We start from the raw sequence: 22470 nt of genomic DNA on the forward strand, positions 1-22470 counted from the left end.
GTCCAACACGTGTGCATTGCAAAGACACAAAATATGCACTAAACTTTAAAGTCTAAAGATCCAAGTTACAAGAGCTCAAATTTCCAAGTCCATACTCTAAAGTTCCAAAAGGCTAGCTGCTAAGTGCTCTAATTCATGGAAGATGGCTCCGCTGTGCCTGAATGCTCATCCTATTGAACAACATCTTGCCCATCACCATCACCATCATCATCGTCATCGTCATCTTTTTCCCAACGTATAAAAGAATCAACCTTTGCAACTGATGTACGAGCTAGCAAGCGAAGATTGGAGCTCACATAAACTAGGTCATTCGTCTTCATTGTATCAAGACGATTTCTCTTCTTTGAGTGTGAATGTGATTGAATGAGCTCCATAGTTGCTTTGAACAAGAAGAGCTGATTCTTTGGCTAAGAATACGAATAGCCAAACTCTGCAACTCTGGAGCTTTTGCCCCGTAGTCCTCCCACCATAAAGCAGCCCCAATATTTGTTATGTCCTCTAGTGCATCCTCTGTACCAAACATCCCTAATGTTTGCCGATATACAGAGAGCTGATTTTTAATTTTGCATTGCATTTCACGGCTTGAATAAAGCCTTGCAAGCAATGCGTTCCAAGCCTTGACCACCTCAAGATCTCTTTCTTGCATCTTTCCTTGAAACTCAAGATCAAGCACATATGTTGCAGCATGCATAGGAGAGTCATACTCATTCCATTTGTTGATGCATAACTCCTTGATATGCTCATACCTGTCTGCATTTGGTTCCAAACTCTCCAACCTCTCGATCATGTGATCCATACCTTCATAGATCTTTCCAATGCATGGATCCATGCCATCTGCAAGCCTCAACATGTGCATAATAGGATCAACCATTTGGTTGATGCGATTCACCTCATCCAAAAAATCTCTATCAAAGACATATGCATTACATAACACAGCAGTAGCAGTGGCAGCCCCAGTCCAATTTTTATACTCATTACTAGCAAATAGCTCCCTAATTGCACCTTTGCAATAGTGCAATCGACCAAGCATAAGAAAGTTATAGGCAAATCGTGTATCCGAGTATTTGAGAAGTTCTTTGTCACTTCTCTTGCGAAACTCAGCATGCAAGTATTAATGATTACATATAAATGTGATAATCTTGTTGCCTTTCGTAACAAGAGATGCAATCCATGGAAAGTCCCCAATATCCTTCAACAAGTTATTCAAGCAATGCGCCATGCATGGACTAAAGGTGATATATGGATACATTGCCATTAAAATGTTTCCTGCTGCCCTGTTTGTAGGTTCACCATCTACCACAAACTACACTACATTTTTTGCTCCGATAGCCTGCATTGCCTCGTACCACTCGAATGCCAATACATTTGCACTCTTTCCAGTCTCTGAAGCATCATGACTACCAATGAAATATACATCCCAACAAGAATATGCGACAACACCATGTATGGACCTATGGTGTGTGTCACTCCATCTATCTGCTATCAATGTCACTCCATTCTTTGCCCATTGATTGTGAATATTTGTTGTTGCAATCTCTATGGTTGCTTTCTCCTTCTGAAGCAATGTAGTCCTTATAGTTTCTAATGAAGGGGGCTTATATGTGGGTCCATACTTCGCAATCTTTTTCACCATATTTAAAAAAGAAGGTGACCTGGCTGATTTGAATGCAATATGATCATGGTAAAATAAGTGTGCCACTACTGAATCTGTTTCCTCTTTTTTCTTTGGTTTCCTTGAAGTGTGCAATGAACTCAGTCTAACACCACGACCTGTTGCCACTGATGGCCCACGAGAAGGTAATGTAGCCACTAATCCTGGTGGTCTTCTACATGAAGCAACATGCCTTGCTGGCCTTGGAGTCCATGTTGTTGGATCCACTGCTATATTTGGCATCCTCTTGGCATGTGAATTCCCCATAGAAGTGGCCATGCGGTCAAGTAACTCCTGCCCTTTCTCAATTGATACATTGGTGCAAAAACGCACCTCTTTCCCCTCCTCATGTAGAAGATGGGCTCTCACTTTATCAGCCCCACTAGTGCGAGCATAAGAGCAAAGTTTGCATTTCAAAGGGCGAGCCCCTCCACCTCTCAATGGCACCCCTGCATCTACCTCATCCCACCATGACCAAATAGTACTTCGACTTCGTCCAGTTGTTGACGAAGTACCTATTAAGGATGATGAAAATCCCATAGATGTCAATGCTGCCATTTATATAGAAGTGACAAATAATCAGTATACTTCAATGAATTTGCATAAATCTGCAGCCAAAATTTCAACATCCATGTGTCAAAGTTCAATGAAATTGCAGAAATTTCAGCCAAAATTTCAACACGAGCATCGAGATTCCTCAAACCTCACCTAATCATGGACACAGAAGTCAGGCCAAGCAAGCAGGAGAGGTGGGCCGCACGCCAAGTAGGCAGGAGAGGCAGGTGGGAGAGGCAGGTGAGAGCAGGCAAGGCCCAAACAAGGCAGGTGTGGCAGGCGAACCATGCGAGAGAAGCAGGAGCAAGCGGGCCACACAGGCACGGCAGGTGGGAGTAGCGGGAGTAGGCACAACAAAGGCGGCACAGGTGGGGCAGTCGCGTAACACAGGTAACAGAGGCGAGAGGCACGGGAGAGGTGAGAGAGTCGGTGGGCCAACGAATCGACCCTTTTTTTTTTAAATCAGCTGCTAGAACGGTTGTTCCAAATAGGGAACGGCCCTACAACAGGAGGAAACGGGACAGGAAACGGGTTGGAACATTCCGCCAGCGTTTCATGAACTCGAGTCTCGAACCTCCCATAGCGCGTTAATCCATTCCTATGTGCCAGAATAGGGGTTCCCTGTCTCTATAGAATAGGTATTGTTAACATTGTCAAAAGGCTCGCCATTATGACAACGAGTGTCGATCTGATGCAAGAGCCACACTGCCAAAATCCAAGAATCAAACCCTCACATCCCAATTGGGTAACCCCCAACAAGGGAAGCAAGGGGGTAACAACCTTCAACAAGGGCAGTGGAAAGGCCATACCCACACTACCACCGTTCTGTCATCACAATTGGTGAACTACTCAACTCTAGAGGGTTTGTCTAATTGGTCTACAGAGGCCTACATTGTCTCCTTAGAGATATCAAATACGAGTCTCGTTCATATCTGCGAGTTGCCTCCTGATGAGGTGAAACCAGCCTTCCTTCTTGAAATGGGTGGTGATAACCTGATTTAAGAGTTAATTGCAGTAATAAATAAATGCACATAAAATGAAATACACACTTTACCATAACATTCTTGGACAGTAAACACCCTATTGGCCCCAAAATTGGCGCCCCTTGCGGTATTTCTTTAGCTTTCATTCAATTGGAAGGAGTACAACTTAAGATTCTTCAATCTCCTCCTGCTAACCAATTGCTCTTGCTGTCATAAATGACCAGCAAGCCTTTTGGGTCATTTGCCCCTTGATTCACCTAGGACTTCTTTTCCAATTTGACCCTTGACTAGCCAAATGCTGCCCCAAATCAATTTGGGATGAGCTGGCTCTTGAAAATCCCTTGATAATCTTCAATTATCAGCTGCTGATTTCAATCCCTTGAGCCTTCAATCTATGGCACGAATCCCAAGGTGGCTGCTAAACCGTAATTTCTGCTGTAAATTAGGGTTTACTGCAGAAATTACAGATCAGCCCACCAAAAATGGCTGAAATCTCCTCCCAATGGCTGAGAATTGCTGAGAATGGCTGAGCATAGGCTGAAGGAGATGAGAGAATGCTGCAGAGAGAGAAAATTCTGAGATTTGTCGCGAAGAACTGATCAAATTCAGCTACTACCCTGCTGTACCAGCCCCAAACGGATGCACCAACAACAATAGGAGCATCAAAGACTGTGATCTTCAGGAGAAATTGCATCAGCAGCAATTGCTAGCTTCCCAAGGTCAAGAATATGCAATCCCCATTGCCAAAATGGTCTCCAATGGTTGGGAAATGGCCCCAGAAGCTAGCAGCAACAGTCCAACACCTCTTTCCAACAGCTCCAAAATGAAAAAACGAGATTTCCCTCTCCCTTCAGCCTTTCCCCCACTTGCATGGAAAAGTTTTGCCAAGTGGCAGCTTTCTTAATCCATTTTCAGCAATTTCCAATCATTTAATTAATTTTAATTCAGCCCTTAATCCATGCCCAGAAAATTTACCTTGCCCATCCAAAAATTAATTGGCTAGGCCATTTGAAGTAGTCCCATGCATTAATTGACCCTTGGACAAGCATTAATCCATAAATTAATGCCTAGTTCCTAGTGTCACCACTGACACTTAATAGCCAATTAATGGTCCTAGGGGCAAACTGACACTAAAATTCACCTAGAATCTAACAAGTGTAACTTGTTACAACTTTTGCATTTGACACCCATCTTTTTCACAAGGTCCTTTGGCCTTCAACAGTGAAAAAGTAGCTTGCACCTCACATGTGCAACACATGTGCATCTTTTAATTGCACATTTGATTAATCCTTTAATCAAATGTCAATTAAACATAAGCAAAGCATCAAATTTTCACGTCCTCGTGACAGACCACCCCCTTGAAATCCTGGCAATCGTCCTCGATTGCACTGTAATGTGTCAAAGCAAACAATATTGCACTGGAATTTTCACAAGGCATCATAGTCAACATAACATTGGCCACTGCTGGCTAACTATCTCATATGCCCACCATTTGCTGAAAATTTCCAGCCAGCATAAACATAACATAAAGCTCAACAATAGTCCAGAACTATTGCCAGAAACTCTTTGGATGCATCCCAAACTCTTGTTTCTCAACAGTGCTGACTTCAAAACCATAGTAAAGCATATTCTCAGCATAAACCATAGCTGAAACTGTCAATGACATTCGTTTACATGTGGCTGTTCGTGGAATCAGCTGTAAACCATTAAAAACTGAGCATGACCTGATCATAAACTGATCATGGACTGATATGAGAACTGACCACAAATGGCTGCAAATGTAACTCCAAACTGATCACAAGCTGATGGTAAAAAAAACTGATCAGAAACTGATGCAAAAACTGATGCAAAACTGATCCCAAAGTGATCATAAACGGTTCTCAAACTGATCAAAAACTGAGCTGAAACTAATCAGAAATCAATCTCAAAATTGAGGTAAAAACTCATGTCAAACTGGTCCAAAAACTCATGCATAAGTATAGTCTCAGAGCCCTACACATAATGGAGTCATAGAGCATAGGAACCAGACTGTCCTAAATATGGTACGCTCTATGTTATTTGCAGTAGCAGAGCTTCCTGAGTGCCTTTGGGTCAAGGCTATTAACACTTTCATGTACATCCTCAATCGATGCCTAATTGCGGCGATCCCTAAAAAGACTCCGTATAAGGTTCATGGTTTTCGGTAGTCGTACTTATATACACACTCCTGATGACAAGATAAGAAAGTTTACCCCTCGAGTTGATCTCTTGATTTTTGTGGCCTATTCTCTAGATCCCACTATCCATATCACGGATACCTCGGGTCCGCCTTTTAATACTCATCCCCATCGTTCTATTGTAGGGAAAATACTCTGGTTAGTTCATGCTAGGCCAGATCTTGCATTCTCAATTAGTTTGCTTAGTCAGTATTTTAATGCACCTAGAATGTCTGATTGGATTGGTTGTCTTCATGTGTTGGTCTTCGTGTGTTAAGATATTTAAGATGTATCTATAATTTTGGACTAACTTATGATCATGGTTTATGTTTGCAACGTCACACTGATTTTGACTAGGAAGGGGATCCTAATATGAGAGTGCGCGATGGAAGAAAAAACATGAGCAGAGAGAGAGAGAAGGAAACAAAAGATGAAGGAAAATATACTACATTGAAGAGGAATGCTAAATACAATGATGAGGAGTGATCAATCCTTGCATGCAGCCCGGAGTGTCAGTGGGGCACCAGATCAAGCTGAGATGGTGAGACCAGCACCAATGACGGAGAGTGTTGGTATAACCAACCTTCCTCCTCAAATAGGGTGGTAAATAACCTGATTAAGCACTATTTACAGTAATTAACAAATTCAAAAAACTGAAATGCACACTTTACCATATAATCTCGAACATTAGACATCCTGTTAGCCCCAAAACCGGTGCCCCTTTCGATATTTATTTAACTTGATTGAAGAAGAAGTTGACGTACAATGGGATTCTCCCAATCCCTTTCGATATTCCAACTTTCCTTGCTGTCCAAAATGACCAACAAGTCTTCAATCTGATTTGCCCCTTGATTCGGGCAGTCAATTGGCCTTCATCCACTTACATAGAGATGAAAAATTCCCCAAATTCATTGATTTTCTGGTCCCTCCACTTGAATTTGACTAAAAACAGCTTCAACCCTATTGAATCCAATTCTTGGAGCTTCCAATTTCTGGCACACTTCCTGAGGCCATTGCTAAACCCTAATTTCCACTACAGATTAGGGTTTACAGCAGAGAAATCTGAAATTTCTTAGCCTCTCGTGATCTCAATGCTATAATCTTCAAAGCAAGGCTAAGAAATGAGAGAGAATGCTAAGGAGAGAGAAAATTCAAACTTTCTTCACGAAGAACTGAAGAAATTCTGTCATCTACTGCATCTGCCTTGTCTCGACTGCTTGTAGATCCAAAGAACTCAAGAAAATCAATCATTTACTGTTGCTGCCCTATCTCAATAGCATGTACATGTTGTCACATGTTGTTGATTGGTCTTCTCCATAGAAACATGAAACGGGGAACGGGAACGGGGAACGGGGACGGGGATGGAGACGGAAACGCCAAACCTAGGAAACGGGGACGTGGGAACGGGAACGGCATTTAAAAAATCAAAATTCATGAAAAAAAATTAATATTTCACTCATAATCCATGTGGACTCTGGAGTGTTAAAACTTAAAACCAAGGTATATAATCCACAAGGACAAATCATTTTAAGTTTTAACTTTAAGATATCATGCATTATTCTAAAACTACTCATTAGAAATTGAATTGCAACTTACAAGGCTCAAGAGGTAAGCTATTCAATTATAAATAATAAAATCCATAATACATATGCCAAAAATCATAAATGATAAAACAATGAACAATGAACTAAACTTAAAAGTCTAAGCTAAAAGAACATACCTATGGTACCATTGCCAAAAAACTTAAAAGATTACAAATATGAAATTGAAGTCTAATCTTTGAAAGAACATGCTCATTGCCCCAAAAAAGACTGCAAATATAAAGTCTAATCTCTAGACTAAAGCAAAATGCGGCATGCCAAAATAGCCCAAAGGGCAACTGCAAGACTGCAAGACTCAAGTACAAATATAATATCGACATGGCACAACTGTCAACAACCCAAGTGTCACAGTGTCATCAATGATCATAATATCATATATAATGTAAATGTGTCATGTATCATGAGACTCGTGATAAGTAAGCTAAATCAAAGATCATGATCATGATCATGATCTGAGGCTGCTCTAGCCACTCCTGAAGTGCCAGCCTCATCATCATGTGTACCATGAATTGCTGCATCTCCCTCAACATCAACATGTGTCTCCTCTTCTTGCTGCATCTCCCACTCTGTGAATGGATCAGGCTTTGTTATCATACTGTTACATAACATCCTCAAATTAGCACTAACGAATACTAGATCGTTTGCCCTCTCCACACTAAGACGGTTCCTCTTCTTTGAAGCAATGTGAGCGTAGGTACTCCACAATTGCTCCAAACAAGAGGAGCTAACTGACTGACTCAAAATACGGATGGCTAGTTGCTGCAACTCAGGACCATCCGAACCATAGTCCTCCCACCACAAAGCTGCCCCAATCTTACAGCGATCCTCCTGTGCATCCCCACAACCAAAAGAACCCCGAAAGGTCCCATAACATGAAAGTTGATCTCTGATCTTTCGTCTAGTGCCATGATCAAGCACTAGACGAGACAATATAAGTCTCCATGCATCCATAACCTCACTGTCATTCTCCTGACCCTTGCCCTGGAACTCAGGATCCACAACAAATGCAGCTGCATGCATGGGTGAGCTATAGGAGTTCCACCTCGTCACAACTAAATGGTGCATTTCCTCATACACCTCATCATTTGGTGCCAACTCCTGCAACTTTTCATTCAGCCTGTCCATAGCCTTATATACCTTGCCAATGCAAGGTTGCATAGCATCCATAACCCTCAATAAATATACAATGGGTGATGCCATAGCATCTATCAGCTTTACATCATCCCAAAAAGTGGAGTTATTTGCTTTCTCCAAGCATAAGATACCTGTAGGAGTATCTGCCAATGTTGATGAGGTAAACTCATCACTAAGAAATAACTGCCTCAAGGCACCATTGCATTCTCTTAACCTGCCTAGCATCAAGAAGTTAAAGGCAAATCTGGTATCAGAGTATTTTAAAAGCGTCTTCTTCGACCGCAAAGAAAAGTGATGGCGAAGAAATTGGTGATTCAAAACAAAGCTAACCATTTGAGCTCCTTGCTCTATGACAGGTGCAAGCCATGACAGGTTACCAATATCCTTTAGTAGGTTGTTCAAGCAATGAGCCATACAATATGAAACTGTGATATGTGGATAATATCCCTGAATAATAGCACCTGCTGCCCTATTTGCAGGCTCTCCATCTACAACAAATCCCACAACATGCTCTGGGCCAATAAGCTCAACACCTGTAACCCACTCTGCTGCAAGTACATCTGCTGACTTTCCTGTCCCCAATGCATCATGTGAAGATATAAAATACATTTCCCCACGAGAATAAGCAACCATACCATGAATGGATCGCTTGCGTGTATCACTCCAACCATCAGCAATCAAGGAAACTCCATTTTTAGCCCACATGCTCTTTCTAGTCACTGTTGCTTGCTCAACAAGGCACTTTTCCTTGTCGAGCAAAGTGGTGCGTAAGGTCTCTGATGATGGAGGTATATACGAAGGGCCATACTCACCAATCTTCTTGCACATCAATTTAAAATACTCTAACTTGGCTGCACGAAATTGAATGTGGTCATGATAAAAAAAGCATGCCACTGATGTATCCACCTCTTCCTTCTTCTTGGGATCCCAACTAGCATCAAGTGTGCTTTGTCTACGTGCAACATGTGGCGTTGTTGATGCCATGGCCGATGCAATGCCTGTAGTAGGTGTGGAGGTAGCACTTCCTGATACTGACCCTGCTCTAGATACATCTGATAGGGATGGTGTCACAAAAGTTGCAGGGTCAACTGCAACACGTCATGGTCTAGATGCAAGATAAGCTTGTTGACCTGCTACACGGTCACGAAGCTCCCTTTGCTTCTCCAAGGTCACATTTGGACAAAACTGCACCTCTGAATTTGGCTCATGTAGGAGATGAGCTCGGCCCTGATTATGCATAAATATTAAAATTTAAAATGGAACAAGTGGCAATTGGTAGTCCATATTCTAACATTTAAGTAACTTTGAAAAATTAAAATCAATAAAATTTTGAAATACAAATGCTCGGCTCAATGGATTACCTTGTTTGCTCCACTAGTTCGCTTGTATAAGCAAAGCTTGCAAGTCCATGGTCGAGATCCTCCACCACTCAAAGGGCGGTCAGCATTTACTTCTTCCCACCATGACCAATCATCAAACCTTCTTCCTCGACCACCAACCTGACGAGCGGGGCGGGAAGATGAAGCCATTTATGATTTCAAGCTGAAAATTGAAGGCCTTAGGTTTAAGAGTCGAGAGAAGGAAAAATTGAAGGCTGAAAATTGATTATTGAAGGCTCGAGAAAAGGGAGAAGGCTCAAGAGTCAAGACTCACTCAAGAGTCGAGAGAGAAGGGAAAGGGAGAGAAGGGAGAAGAATAAGAAGGTTCATGGAAGAAGGAAGAAGAGAAGGGAGAAGTGAAGAGAAGGTAGAAGGAAGAAGAGAAGGTAGAAGGAAGAAGAGAAGGAAGAGAAGAAAGAATAAGAAGAGAAAGAAGAAGAAGCAAGAGAAGGAAGAGAAGGAAGAGGTTGGAGGTGGGAGGAGAAAGAAGAGAAAGAAGAAGAAGGAAGAGAGGGAAGACAAGGAAGAAGGTGGCTGGGCCTAGGGGCAGGAGAACTGGGCCAGGCGGGAGCAGGAGAAATGGGCCAAGCAGGAGCAGGCGGGACGCAGGCGGGAGCAGACAGGACGCAGGCGGGAGCAGGCGGGACGCAATAGAACAGGGCGCAGGCGGAAACTGGGCACGGGCGAAAACTGGGCGCGGGCGGCCCGCAGGTCATTTTGCCACGTGGCGTTCCTTGTCCCGTTTCAGACAGGGAACGTTCCATTTTTTGGAAACGCGGTCCGCGCCGGATACATGCCGGGGACGGCGATTCCGCGTGCCGGGGGGCCGTTCCGGCCGTTTCCTGTCACTATGGTCTTCTCCTTCAGCTGGCTGCCTCAGAAGGTCCTCCAATGGCTGCAAATCAGACTAACAAACATCTCCTCTCTCTCTCTCTTGCAAGCTGAATATACTAAAAATGCCTCTCTCCAACCTCTAAACGCGTTTTTCGGACTTACACGGGCATTTTTAATAAGTGACAGTCTTCACAAATGGTTTTTCCAGCATTATCCATAACTAAATATTAATTTTCAGACTTCAAATACTGAAAATTAATCTAATAATTATTTTGATATCCTAAAAAATAATCTAATTGGTCAATAAAAAGATTGCTAGGCAACTTCCATTCTCAAGTGTCTCTACACCATCTTTGACCATCAAAATGATGTTAGGTACCATTAAACGCCACTTCTCTAGTGTCACCAACTGACACTTATGGCCAAATGAATGACCTAGGCCAACAACTGACACTAGATACCACCAAGTTCTTGTGCGGCATAACTTATAGCAACTTTTGCCTTTGACATCCTGTGATTTTCTCAAGTCCAAAGCTCATAGATTTACTCTAACCCTAGTTACATCTTACATGTGCAACATTTACTTAACCATATGGTTAAAAATTAATCCACATGTTAAGTGAGGTATCAAAAATACATGTCCTCATAACAGTTGGAGAGGAGTGTACTGAAGGTAACCTATAGAAGAAGTGAGAGAGTGATCAATGAGATGGCTTTAAACAGCCAACACCCTCCAAATCTGGCCGACTGCCGTAGGAGGCTCTAAATCTGGCCGCCTGTAATAAATGCCCAAAAATGACTGCATTTCATGCCGTCTAATTGCTGTAAAAAATGGAAAAAATAATGACAAAAATAACCACCAATTGTGGAGCAGTCTGACACTAACCAAAGGTGGAAACCTCTTAATAGAATCAGGAAATGCAAAAGAAATGTGCCTAAAATGGAAGAAATGTACACTAAACTGTCAAAGCTTCCATGTCTCCGCCATACAGTCTGACTGCTATAAAAAATGTAAAAAATAATGACAAAAATAACCACTAGTCGTGGAGCAATCTAACACTGGCCAAAGGTAGAAACCTCTTAACAGAATCAGGAAATGCAAAAGAAATATGCCTAAAATGGGAGAAATGTATACTAAACTGTCAAAGCTCCCATGTCTCTGCCAGACTCTGACAAGAGCTCACAACCAAGAGATGATAGACTGATATGACTAAAGTGCAAGCTAACACCCCCTCTCAAATCCTGGGAGTGTGTGAAGACTCAACAACCTCATGTGATGAAGCATAGAAGCTTGAGGCAAAGGCTTCATGAAGAGGTCTAGTGCATTGTCCTATGTGGGACAGTAGGCCACCACGAACTCAAAATCCACGATCCACTCTCGAACGTAATGATAATGAGCATTGATGTGCTTCGTGCGAGCATGAAACACTGGGTTCTTCGCTAGAGCAAGGGCACTCTGGTTGTCCACGCACAGCACTGTAGGTCCTATCTGAGGAAAGCCAATCTCCGTCATCATATGACAAAGCCAAACAACCTCCATTGCGGTAGAACAAAGAACACGGTACTCAGGCTCTGTAGAAGAAAGAGCCGTAGTAGGCTACTTCTTACTACTCCAAGAGATAGCTCCCAATCCAAGGGAGAAAGCATAACATGTAGTAGACCGTCTCAAATCCACATCACCTACCCAATCAGAGTCACTCCATCCAAAAAGAGTAACCCCCTCTCCATACATGATCCCGTAGAACCGAGTCCCTTGTAAATACCAAAGAACGCACAAAGCCACTCTCCAGTGATCTTGAGTAGGAGTCTTCATAAAAGTAGACAGCAAGGCTACCACAAAAGAGAGATTCGTCCGAGTATGAATAAGCCACATCAAAGAGCCAACAAGGCACCTGTAACAGGTAGCATCAGTAAGGGGATCTCTTGCTGCCACAAGCTTAGACTCAAGGTCCATGGGGCAAGAAAGAGGCCGACACTCTACCAAATCAAACTCCGAAAGAAGTTTGGAGATGTACCTATGCTAGCAAATAAAAATGCCCTATGCCATGTGATAGATCTCCAATCCAAGGAAGAAGTGAAGGATCCCAAGATCTATCATGTCAAACTCTTGTCTCAAATTCTCCTAAGTCCAATCAACCTCCTGTAGAGAGCTCCTAGTGATGATAAGGTCATCCACATACAAAATAATCAAAACACACTTGTTACCCTCAACCTTGTAGTAAAGGTTGGGGTCGTGTACCAATCGATGGAAGCCACTTAGTAAAGAGGAATCAATCAATCCTCTAGTACCAAGCCCTAGGAGCTTGTTTCAAGCCATAAAGCGCCTTCCGCAACTTGTAGACATGGTCCTCCTTCCCCTACACAAGAAAACCTAGAGGATCGGAGACATAAATCTCCTCCTCAAGAACGCCATTCAAGAAAGACGGACTTGACGTCCATCTACTAAACAAGCCAATGATTATGGGTAGCGATAGCCAAGATAGTCCAAATAGTAGACATCCGAGTTGTAGGTGCGAAAGTCTCAAAATAGTCCAATCATACACGTTGTGCAAAACCCTTGGCAACAAGCCTAGCTTTGTGCTTGTCCAAGGAACCATCTACAAGATATTTAGTCTTAAAGACCCACTTCACACCAATCACCTTCCGCTTCTGAGGATGCGGAACCAACTCCCAAGTCTGATTGCGCTCAATAAAAGTGAGCTCAACCTACATAGCCTGCCGCCAAACATCCTATGCAAGAGCTTCATCAACGGTAGTAGGCTCTCTATCCTAAAGAATCTGCGACATAAGAGCATAGTTCACACAGAGGGAACTATCCCGCTAGGCCTGTAAGCAGACTGATCTGCGTGGACCTGAAGGGGTCCTGCATAAGTTGTTGATACCACAAAGGAATGTGGAGCGGCTCATCGTGTTGCAAGGGATGTAATGCACCCGTCAAAGAAAGGGACTCCCCCTCCTGAAGTGAAGGGATATCCTCTAGATCTAAGAAAGGCTCCCCTCCTAATGATGAAGGATCCCTAGAAGACTCCGAAGAAGAGGAGACTAAAGAGATGGAAATACTTGGTGAAGAAGGAGCATCTATCAGGGGTGGAAGGCAAGCGGGGGAAGATGGAGGAGTAGGAGGAGAGGGAAAGCCAATGATAAGAGGGGTGCTAATAGGGAACCTAGAAGGAAGAAGAGGTACTAAGGGTGGGGAAGGATCAGGCAAGGACAAGGTATCACCTACACAAGAACCATCAACCGAATCATCGAAGACCACAACCTCATTAAAGATCACATCCCAACTCATCTCAATCTTCCGCATGGACGGGTCGTAGAGCCGATAGCCCTTCGTGGTCGTATTGTATCCCACGAGGAGAAGTTTCCGCAACTTCAAGTCAAAGCTTCGTCTGCCTCTTCTTCTTGTCCACATGGACATATGCCTCGCACCTGAAGATGCGAAAATGGGGCACAAAAGACTTCTTCCCAAAGAAAGCCTCATAGGGATTCATGTTTGCCAAGCAAAAGTCGAAGAGCATTTATGGATGTGAACCGTGATAGCCACAACCTCACCCCAAAGGGAATGTGGGAGACCCCTAAGCTCCAACATGGATCAGGCCATCTCCAACATGGTCCAATTTGCCGGCTCTACCACACCATTCTCAAATGGTGTGTTCGGATGGGAGTACTCCATGCGAATCCCATGATCCCTACAAAACTTAGAAAAGAGGTTAGAAGTAAACTCGATGTCGTGATCTGCTCGTACACCTCAGGACCTTGGAAGTTGTTTGTGTCTCCACAAACGCCTTCCACTCACAAAAGCAAGAGTACGTATCGCTCTTGTATTCTAAAAAATAAGGCCACACATGACAACTAAAGTCATCAACAATCAGCATCAAATACTTGGCCTTCCCAAGGGAAACCGTGCCCATGGGCCCACAAAGGTCGGTATGAACCAACTCAAGCGAAGAAGAAGCCTGCCATGTGGCAACCTGGGGCAGTAGTCCCTAAAGGACTCCATATGAGGCATATTTTGGCTTTTAGCCTGTAGTTTCCCACTTTAGAGTCTTTGGGAGTCATGGCTACACACACTCCTAATGATGAGATACACAAGCTCACTCCTCGAGCTTATCTCCTTATTTTGGTAGAATACTCCTCCAAGCGAAAGCCTATCATTTGTTTGATCCTTGGACAAAGAAAGTGATCGTCAGGAGAGATGTATTGTTTAATAAGAGGGACATTGTGTAGTTTTCTGCACCAGATTCCGAGCCCTTTTATCACATTATTTGCTCAAAGATAGTGCCTTCTAAGCTCGGTCTACTACCCACTGATAAACTCTTCCACTCACAAGCCCCCCTGCAAGACCCATTACCTTGCCAATACTAGCAAAGCATGTGGAATTCGAGGATCCTTCCACCAGATTCCACTGTGGAGGACCCTAGAAGATCTGCTCACCTTCTCAGCCGGATAGTTGGCAAGAGGCTCTTCAATAGCCCCAATGGCAAGAGGCCATGGAGGAGGAGCTAGAGAGTATTGAGCAAAATGAGACTTGAACCTTGGTGGGTCCTTTGAGTCACAAGAAAGTCGTTGGAACAAAGTGGATTTTTAGGACCCTAGAAGATCTGCGGCTTGCACCTCGTACATCGTTTACACCTAATTACATAGTGCATTCTAAGTCAGATAGTTGGTAGGAGGTGTTGAGAAACCCTTCACCTGCAATTTGCATTTTTGCATTTCTGCGCTTTGCGTTTAGGGTTTGCAGCCCCAAAAAGGGGCGCCATCCTAGACTGACTGTGCCTATTTATAGACCACTCTTTCATTCATTCCTTACGGCTGATTCATTCAGTCCGTCACCTCTTCTCTCCAACCTTTCCACTACCCTCACACCCCTTCAAGAGGACATTGTGGTTTGTGGTTCGTGGCTATCTTCATCATCTTCCTTGTGCTACAGCACCCTTGTTCCCTTATATCACATTCACTCCATGATTCGGAACTTCATCATTCTATTCATCAGAGTTTCTTCTCTCTTCTCTTCTCTTCTCCATGTTTGCCGAGTTCACTCCGTGTTCCTCCCCGCCAACCCTACTATCTCGCTGGTATGTCATCTTTTGATAGGAGACTCTTCAACACCCACAATGGCGAGAGGCTATGGAGGAGAAGCTAGAGACTATGGATCAAAATGAGACTTGAACCTTGGTCGATCCTCTGAGTCACAAGAAAGTCATTGGGACAAAGTGGATTTTTTAGACTAAGCTAAAAGCTTATGGAACTTTAGACAAGTACAAGGCTCGCCTTGTGGTATAAGGGTTCTAACAGAAACAAGCATTGACTAAAAAGAGACTTTTGCTCCTACTACACAGTTGACATCCTTTCGTCTATTGGTTGCACTCTCTAATAGACGTCAAAAGCAGCTTTCTGAACAGTTCTGGAGGAGGAAGTCTATGTGGACAGCCACCCTGATTTTCTACTATTGACCGGAAGATAAAATCTTTTACTTGCGAAAAGCTCTTTATGGGCTAAAGCAAGCACCACGGTCTTAGTTCTAGAGGATGGATGAGTTCCTTAGAACTCACAAATACCATTCTACCCCTTACAATCCAAACTTATATACTCACATCACTTCAAAGGAGGTTAGCTATATCCTGCTATATGTAGATGATTTACTTATCACCGGCCCAAACTCTACTACTACAACACAAATTAAGGCTCAGCTTTGTATTACTTTTGAGATGATAAACCTTGTTTTGTTTTCTTATTTTGGGGGGTAGATAGTTTGATCTGAGGGAAGTATTTTGGTGCCACAATAGATGTACACTCTTCAAATATAGTAGATCAGTATTGCACAAATCAGACACGGCTTGTGGCCATGCCTCTTTATCCCACCATCCATCTTTCTAAGGATAGTTTAGGTCAGCCCTTTGATGAGCATATCTATAAATTTGTGATGGGGAAACTCCTTTGGTTGTTTTACACTAGGCTAGATTTAGATTACACAATTAGTTTGCTTAGTCGATATTTCATTGCACCTAGGATGTCACATTGGATTGCATGTCTTTGTGTTTTGAGATGTTTACGATGTACCTATTTTTATGGTCTAACTTATGGTTATGGTTTATGTTTGCAGAGATACACTGACTTTGACTGAGCAAGAGATCTTGAAATCCGACATTTCCATGGTAGCTATCTCTTTACCTTACGCACAGCACCCATCTCTTGGGCCAGTCGTAAGCAAGAGACGGTGGTGGCTTCCGCAACCAAGACTGAGTATAGGACTCGCTTTGACAGTACCACAGAGGCTATCTCCTTGAGGAGCTTACTAGCGGCATGGAGACTATCTACTTGAGGAGCTTACTTGCAACAATCCACTTCCACTTCACCACAGAGCTGGTTGAGCTAAGCACCATCCGCCTAGAGTTTGTGCCTTCATCAGATAACTTTGTAGATATACTAACCAAGGTGGTCAATTGGCCAGTGCTTCAGTATTTGCTACCCAGGATCGGCTTGGGTACACCCTTCACTACTTCTTCAGATTGACACGAAGAGAGTGATTTCCTCCAACTTTCCCTTCTAGCTTGAGAAGGGGCAGCTTTCTTCTCTTGGTGTGGTCACAGAATATTATTTACAATTTCTCTTTCAAACATTGTGTACATTGGACTTTGTATCTTCATCTAAATCATCAAGATAATATGATTGTAAAAGAGCGCTTGGGCAAGCAAACAATTCCCCTGCAAAGAACTATCCAAGTGGCACCATTGCATAGCATTTTGTATAAGCACGATCACACCTACATTGTCTCTTACACAACTCCAATGCATTGGTATTGTGTTGTCATAAGGACATTTATTTTTGAAATCTCACTTAACATGTGGATTAATTTTTAATCACATGGTTAAGTAAATGTTGCACATATGAGGTGTAACTAGGGTTAGAGTAAAATTACGAGCCCGAGACCAAGAAAATCACGAGATATCAAAGGCAAAAGTTGCTATAAGTTACGCCGCACAAGTCCTCAATGGTATCTGGTGCCAGTTGTTGGCCTAGGTCATTCATTTAGCCATAAGTGTTAGATGCTGACACTAGAGAAGTGGCGTTTAATAGTACCTAACACCAATCTAACAGTCAAAGATAGCGCAAAGACACTTGGGAATGAAAGTTGCTTAGCCAATTTAATTATTGGCCAGTCAATTATTTTTCAGGGCATCGAAATAATTATTAGATTAATTCTCAGTATTTAAAGACTGAAAATTAATATTTAATTATGGATAATGCTGAAAAAACCATTTGGAAAGGCTACCACTTGTCAAAAACGCCCATGCAAGACTAAAAAACGTCTTTAGAGGTTGAAGAGAGGCATTTTTAGTGTATTCAGCCCGCAAGAGAGAGGAAGGAGATGTTGGTCTGATTTGCAGCCATGGGAGGACCTTCTAAGATAGCCAGGGACAGGAGAAGACCAATCAACAGCAGGTGACAGCATCTACAAGCTCGTAAGATAGGGTAGCAACAGTAAATGATTGATTTTCTTCAATTCTTTGCATCTACAAGCAGTTGAGGCAAGGCAGCAGCAGTAAATGACAGATTTTCTTCAGTTCTTCGCGAAGAAAGTCTGAATTTTCTCTCTCCTCGGCATTCTCTCTCATCTCCCAGCCTTTCTATAGCTTTGCTCTAAATATTGTAGCATTGAGATCATCAAAGGCTAAGAAATTTCAGATTTCTTTGCCGTAAACCCTGATCTGCAACAAAAATTAAGATTTAGCAACAGCCTCGGGAAGTGTACCAAAAACTAGAAGCTCCAAGACTTGGATTCAGGAAAGTTGTTTTTAGCCTATTCAAGTGGAGGGACCAGTAAATAATTGAATTTGGGGCATATTCCATCTCCATCAAAGTGGTTGAAGGCCAATTGATTGCCTGAATCAAGGGGCAAATCTAAAAACTTGCTAGTCATTTTGTACGACAAGGGGAGTTGGAATACCGAAAGGGATTGGGAGAATCCCATTGTACATCAACGTCTTCTTCAATTAAGTTAAATAAATACCGAAAGGGGCACCAGTTTTGGGGCCAACAGGGTGTCCAATGTCCAAGATTATATGGTAAAGTGTGCTTTTCAGTTTTGTGAATTTGTTAATTGCTGGAAATAGTGCTTAATCAGGTTATTTACCACCCTATCCGAGGAGAAAGGTTGGTTACATTTGTTCTCGTAAACATGCATCTATGTGGAATTATCCCTTTTCGATCTTTTTCGACTTTGGATCCACCACATTTATGGCATTGCTCATGGCAATCTCCAAGATAGTCTCCCTTGCTTGCTTAGTTTCGCTAGCTTGCTTTTTCCACACTTTTTGCCTCTCCGCATACCCTCCATATTTGCTTCACACATCCTTAGTCTATTCCTTCATCATCAACACCCAATAGTGGTAGGGATAACTTGCTTATTTTATGAAGGTCTTAGGTTTGACCATTAGTCTCCCATCAATTACTTAATTAACCGCAACCCATCTACAAAAACAAAAACCGACCCAAAAAAAAAGGTTCATTGTGGTTCCATCCGCCTTTACAGAACTTGGTAGGCCACTAGGCAGTTGGCATGCACCCTTCCTCCGATGCCTTAGCCTCTCTGGGGTAACTACTTAAGAATCCCTTGGTAAATAACCATTGCCTCTATAGTCTTGATAGACCATTGGGCAACCACCGTACACCCTTTGTCCAATGCCCTAGCTACTTTGGGTGGGACACCTTGGATAAAAACAACACCACAAACATAACATCAGATTGGCCTTCCTTTCTAGCTCAATTTTTGGGCCTAGGTGTTAAGTTAAAATATATATTACATGCTGAATTAGCCTCTTGAACAGCCCCAAAAATGCTTAATTGGTAAAAAAACCATAAAATAGGGAGCGGTTTGAGAGAATTTAAAACAGGGAGAGATTCAAGGTCCCCTGATTTTCTACAAATAGGTAGGCTGTCCTCCATTCAGCCCAATCTCATTTTTGCATGTTTCAAGCCTTCTAGCTTCGTTGCCCACACCCCGCTCACAAAGGGCATCTTAGTAGAGGCTGCCCAACCTTGTCTACACCCATCCGAGGCCTATTTCCAGCCTTCGTCGTGCAGTCCACACCTTCTATAGCTGCTGTCCAGCCCTAATTGTTGCTGCTGTTTACTCCTCTGATGTTGCCAGCTGCCACATGGCATTTTGCTACTGCATTTGTACCTGCTGGCTGCCACTCTGCCCCAAACAATTGCAGAAATTTTGTGCTTGCCTCAGTAGGCTTCCGTATAGGCTGCCACATCACCATTTTCATTTGTGATCTACAGGCTGCCACATCGTCAGTTGCTGCTGTGTTGTCTTTTTTTCTCTCTCCTCTACACATCCGACACTAATCCAAAACATCATTTGCTCTATTTGCTGTTGCCCGACATCTTGGAGGTTGCATGAGCCCCGATTAAGTGATCCCATAATGTAGAGGCAACATTCTTGAATATATACATGGGGTCTAACAAGCTCAAGAAAGCAAGAACAAGAAGAAGAAGAGGAGGAGGAGGAGAGCTACTTTTGGCCACATGAGATCATCAGAGCAGAGTTCACCACCATGACCCCTATGATGGTAGAGGCTCTCTCTCAAACCATCAACTTTGTACATAGAGTATGCCACATGCACCCAAACAAACTACCTAGGAGAGCCTTCAATGCCTCTAGGTAGGTAGCTCAAGCAAGGTCGTGTGAGGCGACACAGCTCACGTGGAGAGGAGTATGCCACATCCTGCGCCGCATAGCACCCAACCTTGGATGTATCTTTTGGGGTGCTTTCTACTAGCAGGCGGTCAGCCATGGCTGTCACCTTCTGTATGAGACCAGGATGCAGGATACGATATTCATTATCGAGGCAGGGTCGTGCGCAATGGTGGGTTTAGACACTTCTTTGTATTCAGGTTTTTTCTGAAGTAATATGACTAGCCACACTTAATTTGCAAAAAAAAAGGCAGCTCAAGCAAGACACAAGACCTCTTGGTATGTACAACTCTATCCAATGGTAATCCTTGGACAATATGGTCTACTTTTGTTGAGTTTCACAAAGTCTCCACTTTTTGGGCTCTCGTGTTATTTCGAGTATGGACACATTTGTGCCAATTTTAGGCCACTAGTTGCATACACTCCAATAGAATAACTTGTTGGTTGGGCTACTATTCACTCACATCATTTTGTCCTCATCCTTCATGGATTCGATCTCCCAATGCTCACACTGAAAATCCATATATTGGCACCTATAAGGGCTGCCTTGTATTAGCCTTCTTCATTGTCTTCCTAAATGTTCATCTTCTTTGCTTTTGCCTATCAATTATCTTCTTCATTGCTATAGCTGATCATTCATTGCCTTCACTCGACATGTTTCAGCCATTATTCACATGCTTCTGCTTTCACTCACATTTTCACATTGAATCCTTTATCAGGAAACAAATTTGCAGTCTTGTAGTTCAATCATTTCAAATACTCATTGATGTAAGAATAATCCATAATACATTTTGAGTGCTTGTATCCCTACATAATCTTAGAATCATACTAATTACCTTGCCTCTATACAGAGCCGTTCCATAGCCTGCTACCACATGGGCATTTGTCAATATGGTTCCATTTGGATTTATTATAACACCAGAACCTGCACCTTGCCCAACAAACAAGCCCATATCACCTACACCAAAGAGAGATCAAAGAGAAAGAAAGGTCAATTTGTTGCACAAAACTCAAAGCATTATGCAACTGTTGCTTTGAATTATTCTAGAAGACCATACTTACACTAGGAAACTCTGGGAGTTATCATCACCTATTTTCATATTTGAGAAAATCAAAGCAGTTCTACATCATGTCCCCACATAAAATACCCACAAGCAACACTAAATAAGAGAAGTAAAATTTACATTAAGCCTTTTTCAAACCCAAGTATGATGTGACCAATTGCTTGTCCCTAGAACTATCAAATGTGCTAGTGCTTGTACTTCACATTGAAGAGGAGCTACAAAACAAGAAGAAAGGGAGGAGAGGGGAACTAGGGGAGTACTTTTTAAGCAGTCCAAAGCAGAAGTCATCTCAGTAACAAAGAAAAGCATTTTTGGAATTCAAGATAAAGTCATGCTGCAAACCAATAGTGACTGTGATATGCACCACTGCAGGCGCAGCTTTTGCAGCAGCATCAGCAATGCTGGAACGCATTAAACAAGCTTTGTTGTCAACTGTAGACAGATCAGACTTTGCTTCAGCTGCAGAAGAACTGGAAGAACCCGGTGATGCTGCCTCGCATAAAGCAACATTGCCAAGACTATACATCGTGGCTTTAGAAGATTGACCTACATACAGGAATACACCATATCATCTTGAATTCCAAGAGTCAATGACATTAATCAGACTTTTGATACACCTGCATTCTAGATTCTTACCAGCCTCTGAGACTTCAGGGCAAGTTGGTTGGTTTGTCATTTTTGGTTTTGTCATCATTGTCCCTATTAACTTAACAATTTTTATAATCTGCTTAATCTCATTGCAATGTTTTATGTGGTTCTTTGAAATCTTTTCACAATGTCTGGGCAGATAGAATTTACGATGTTTTATCGGCCCTTAGAATTTAAGGCAAAGTTAGTTACCTTGTGATTTTTGGATTTGTTGCCTTTCTGTTTGCTATCGTACTTCATTCTTAATCTGTTTAATCTTGAATCTCGAAGGGCAATGGAAATGTTTCTGTGGTTTCCACGTTCCACAATTACAATGTGTATGAGGTTCTTAGCAATGTCGTTTTCAGAACTAAAATGCATGTGGTTCTTTGCAACCTTCCGTCTAATCTTTATGTCCCTGTGGGATAGAACTCTGCTTGGCACCAGGTTGGTTGGCTGTTGCGGTCTACTATTTAACTGATTAAATGATTATTCCCTAAATCAACCATTTCGATGAGCATGTAATAATAAGCAGTGAATAAGAAAAGCAAGATCTTGGAGAAGACGAGACCTGAGGCAAGCTTCCAAGGTTGTCGAAAATCCTCCCACACATTCTCATGACGCAGCAAATTTGCGATCCTCACACTGGCGATGTAAGGATTCTCGTCGGATTGATGAGCTGGAAAAGGGAAATCAATGCGCTCAACAGTAAGAAAGATGGAAGAGACGATGGAATCTAATGTT

General features: G+C 42.6%; 2 protein-coding genes across 7 annotated transcripts in view; both read right to left on the minus strand.

The window, feature by feature from the left end:
• The window catches only part of DEG14 (Trypsin family protein with PDZ domain-containing protein), a 116445-nt gene that overhangs the window by 93606 nt on the left and 369 nt on the right, over nt 1-22470 (minus strand). For all 6 annotated transcript variants that reach the window (XR_015693286.1, XM_087693955.1, XM_087693956.1 and 3 more), the window contains exons 2-4: nt 22298-22405; nt 21442-21645; nt 20872-20993 (exon numbers count right to left, since the gene is read on the minus strand). Coding sequence is in view for 5 of the 6 variants with exons in the window: in XM_087693955.1 (XP_087550081.1) it covers nt 20872-20993; nt 21442-21645; nt 22298-22405 (434 nt within the window). In the remaining variant the exon portion in view is untranslated. The remainder of the gene's footprint in view (nt 1-20871; nt 20994-21441; nt 21646-22297; nt 22406-22470) is intronic.
• LOC148024335 (uncharacterized) lies at nt 4739-8554 on the minus strand. Its single transcript, XM_087695041.1, has 3 exons — nt 7489-8554; nt 4953-5041; nt 4739-4885 (listed from the first exon to the last, which is right to left on the minus strand). Exons 1-3 carry the CDS (start codon nt 8531-8533, stop codon nt 4739-4741), a joined length of 1281 nt encoding a protein of 426 aa, XP_087551167.1. The 5' UTR covers nt 8534-8554.

Source organism: Lygodium microphyllum, chromosome 15 (genome assembly GCF_053477565.2).
Source record: "Lygodium microphyllum isolate KBCC chromosome 15, Lygodium_microphyllum_v1.1.10, whole genome shotgun sequence".
In the NCBI taxonomy this organism is placed as follows: Eukaryota; Viridiplantae; Streptophyta; class Polypodiopsida; order Schizaeales; family Lygodiaceae; genus Lygodium; species Lygodium microphyllum.

Bases quoted from the DNA above. Each gene is read 5' to 3' on its own strand.
- LOC148024335 (XM_087695041.1), bottom strand. From the start codon at position 8,533: ATGGCTCATTGCTTGAACAACCTACTAAAGGATATTGGTAACCTGTCA. The intron at 5,042-7,488 runs GTACACATGATG...CTTTGGGATCAG, and splicing joins GGGAGATGCAGCAATTCATG to TTTTGCATCAGTTTTTGCAT. The intron at 4,886-4,952 runs GTCAGTTCTCAT...AATGGTTTACAG, and splicing joins TACATTTGCAGCCATTTGTG to CTGATTCCACGAACAGCCAC.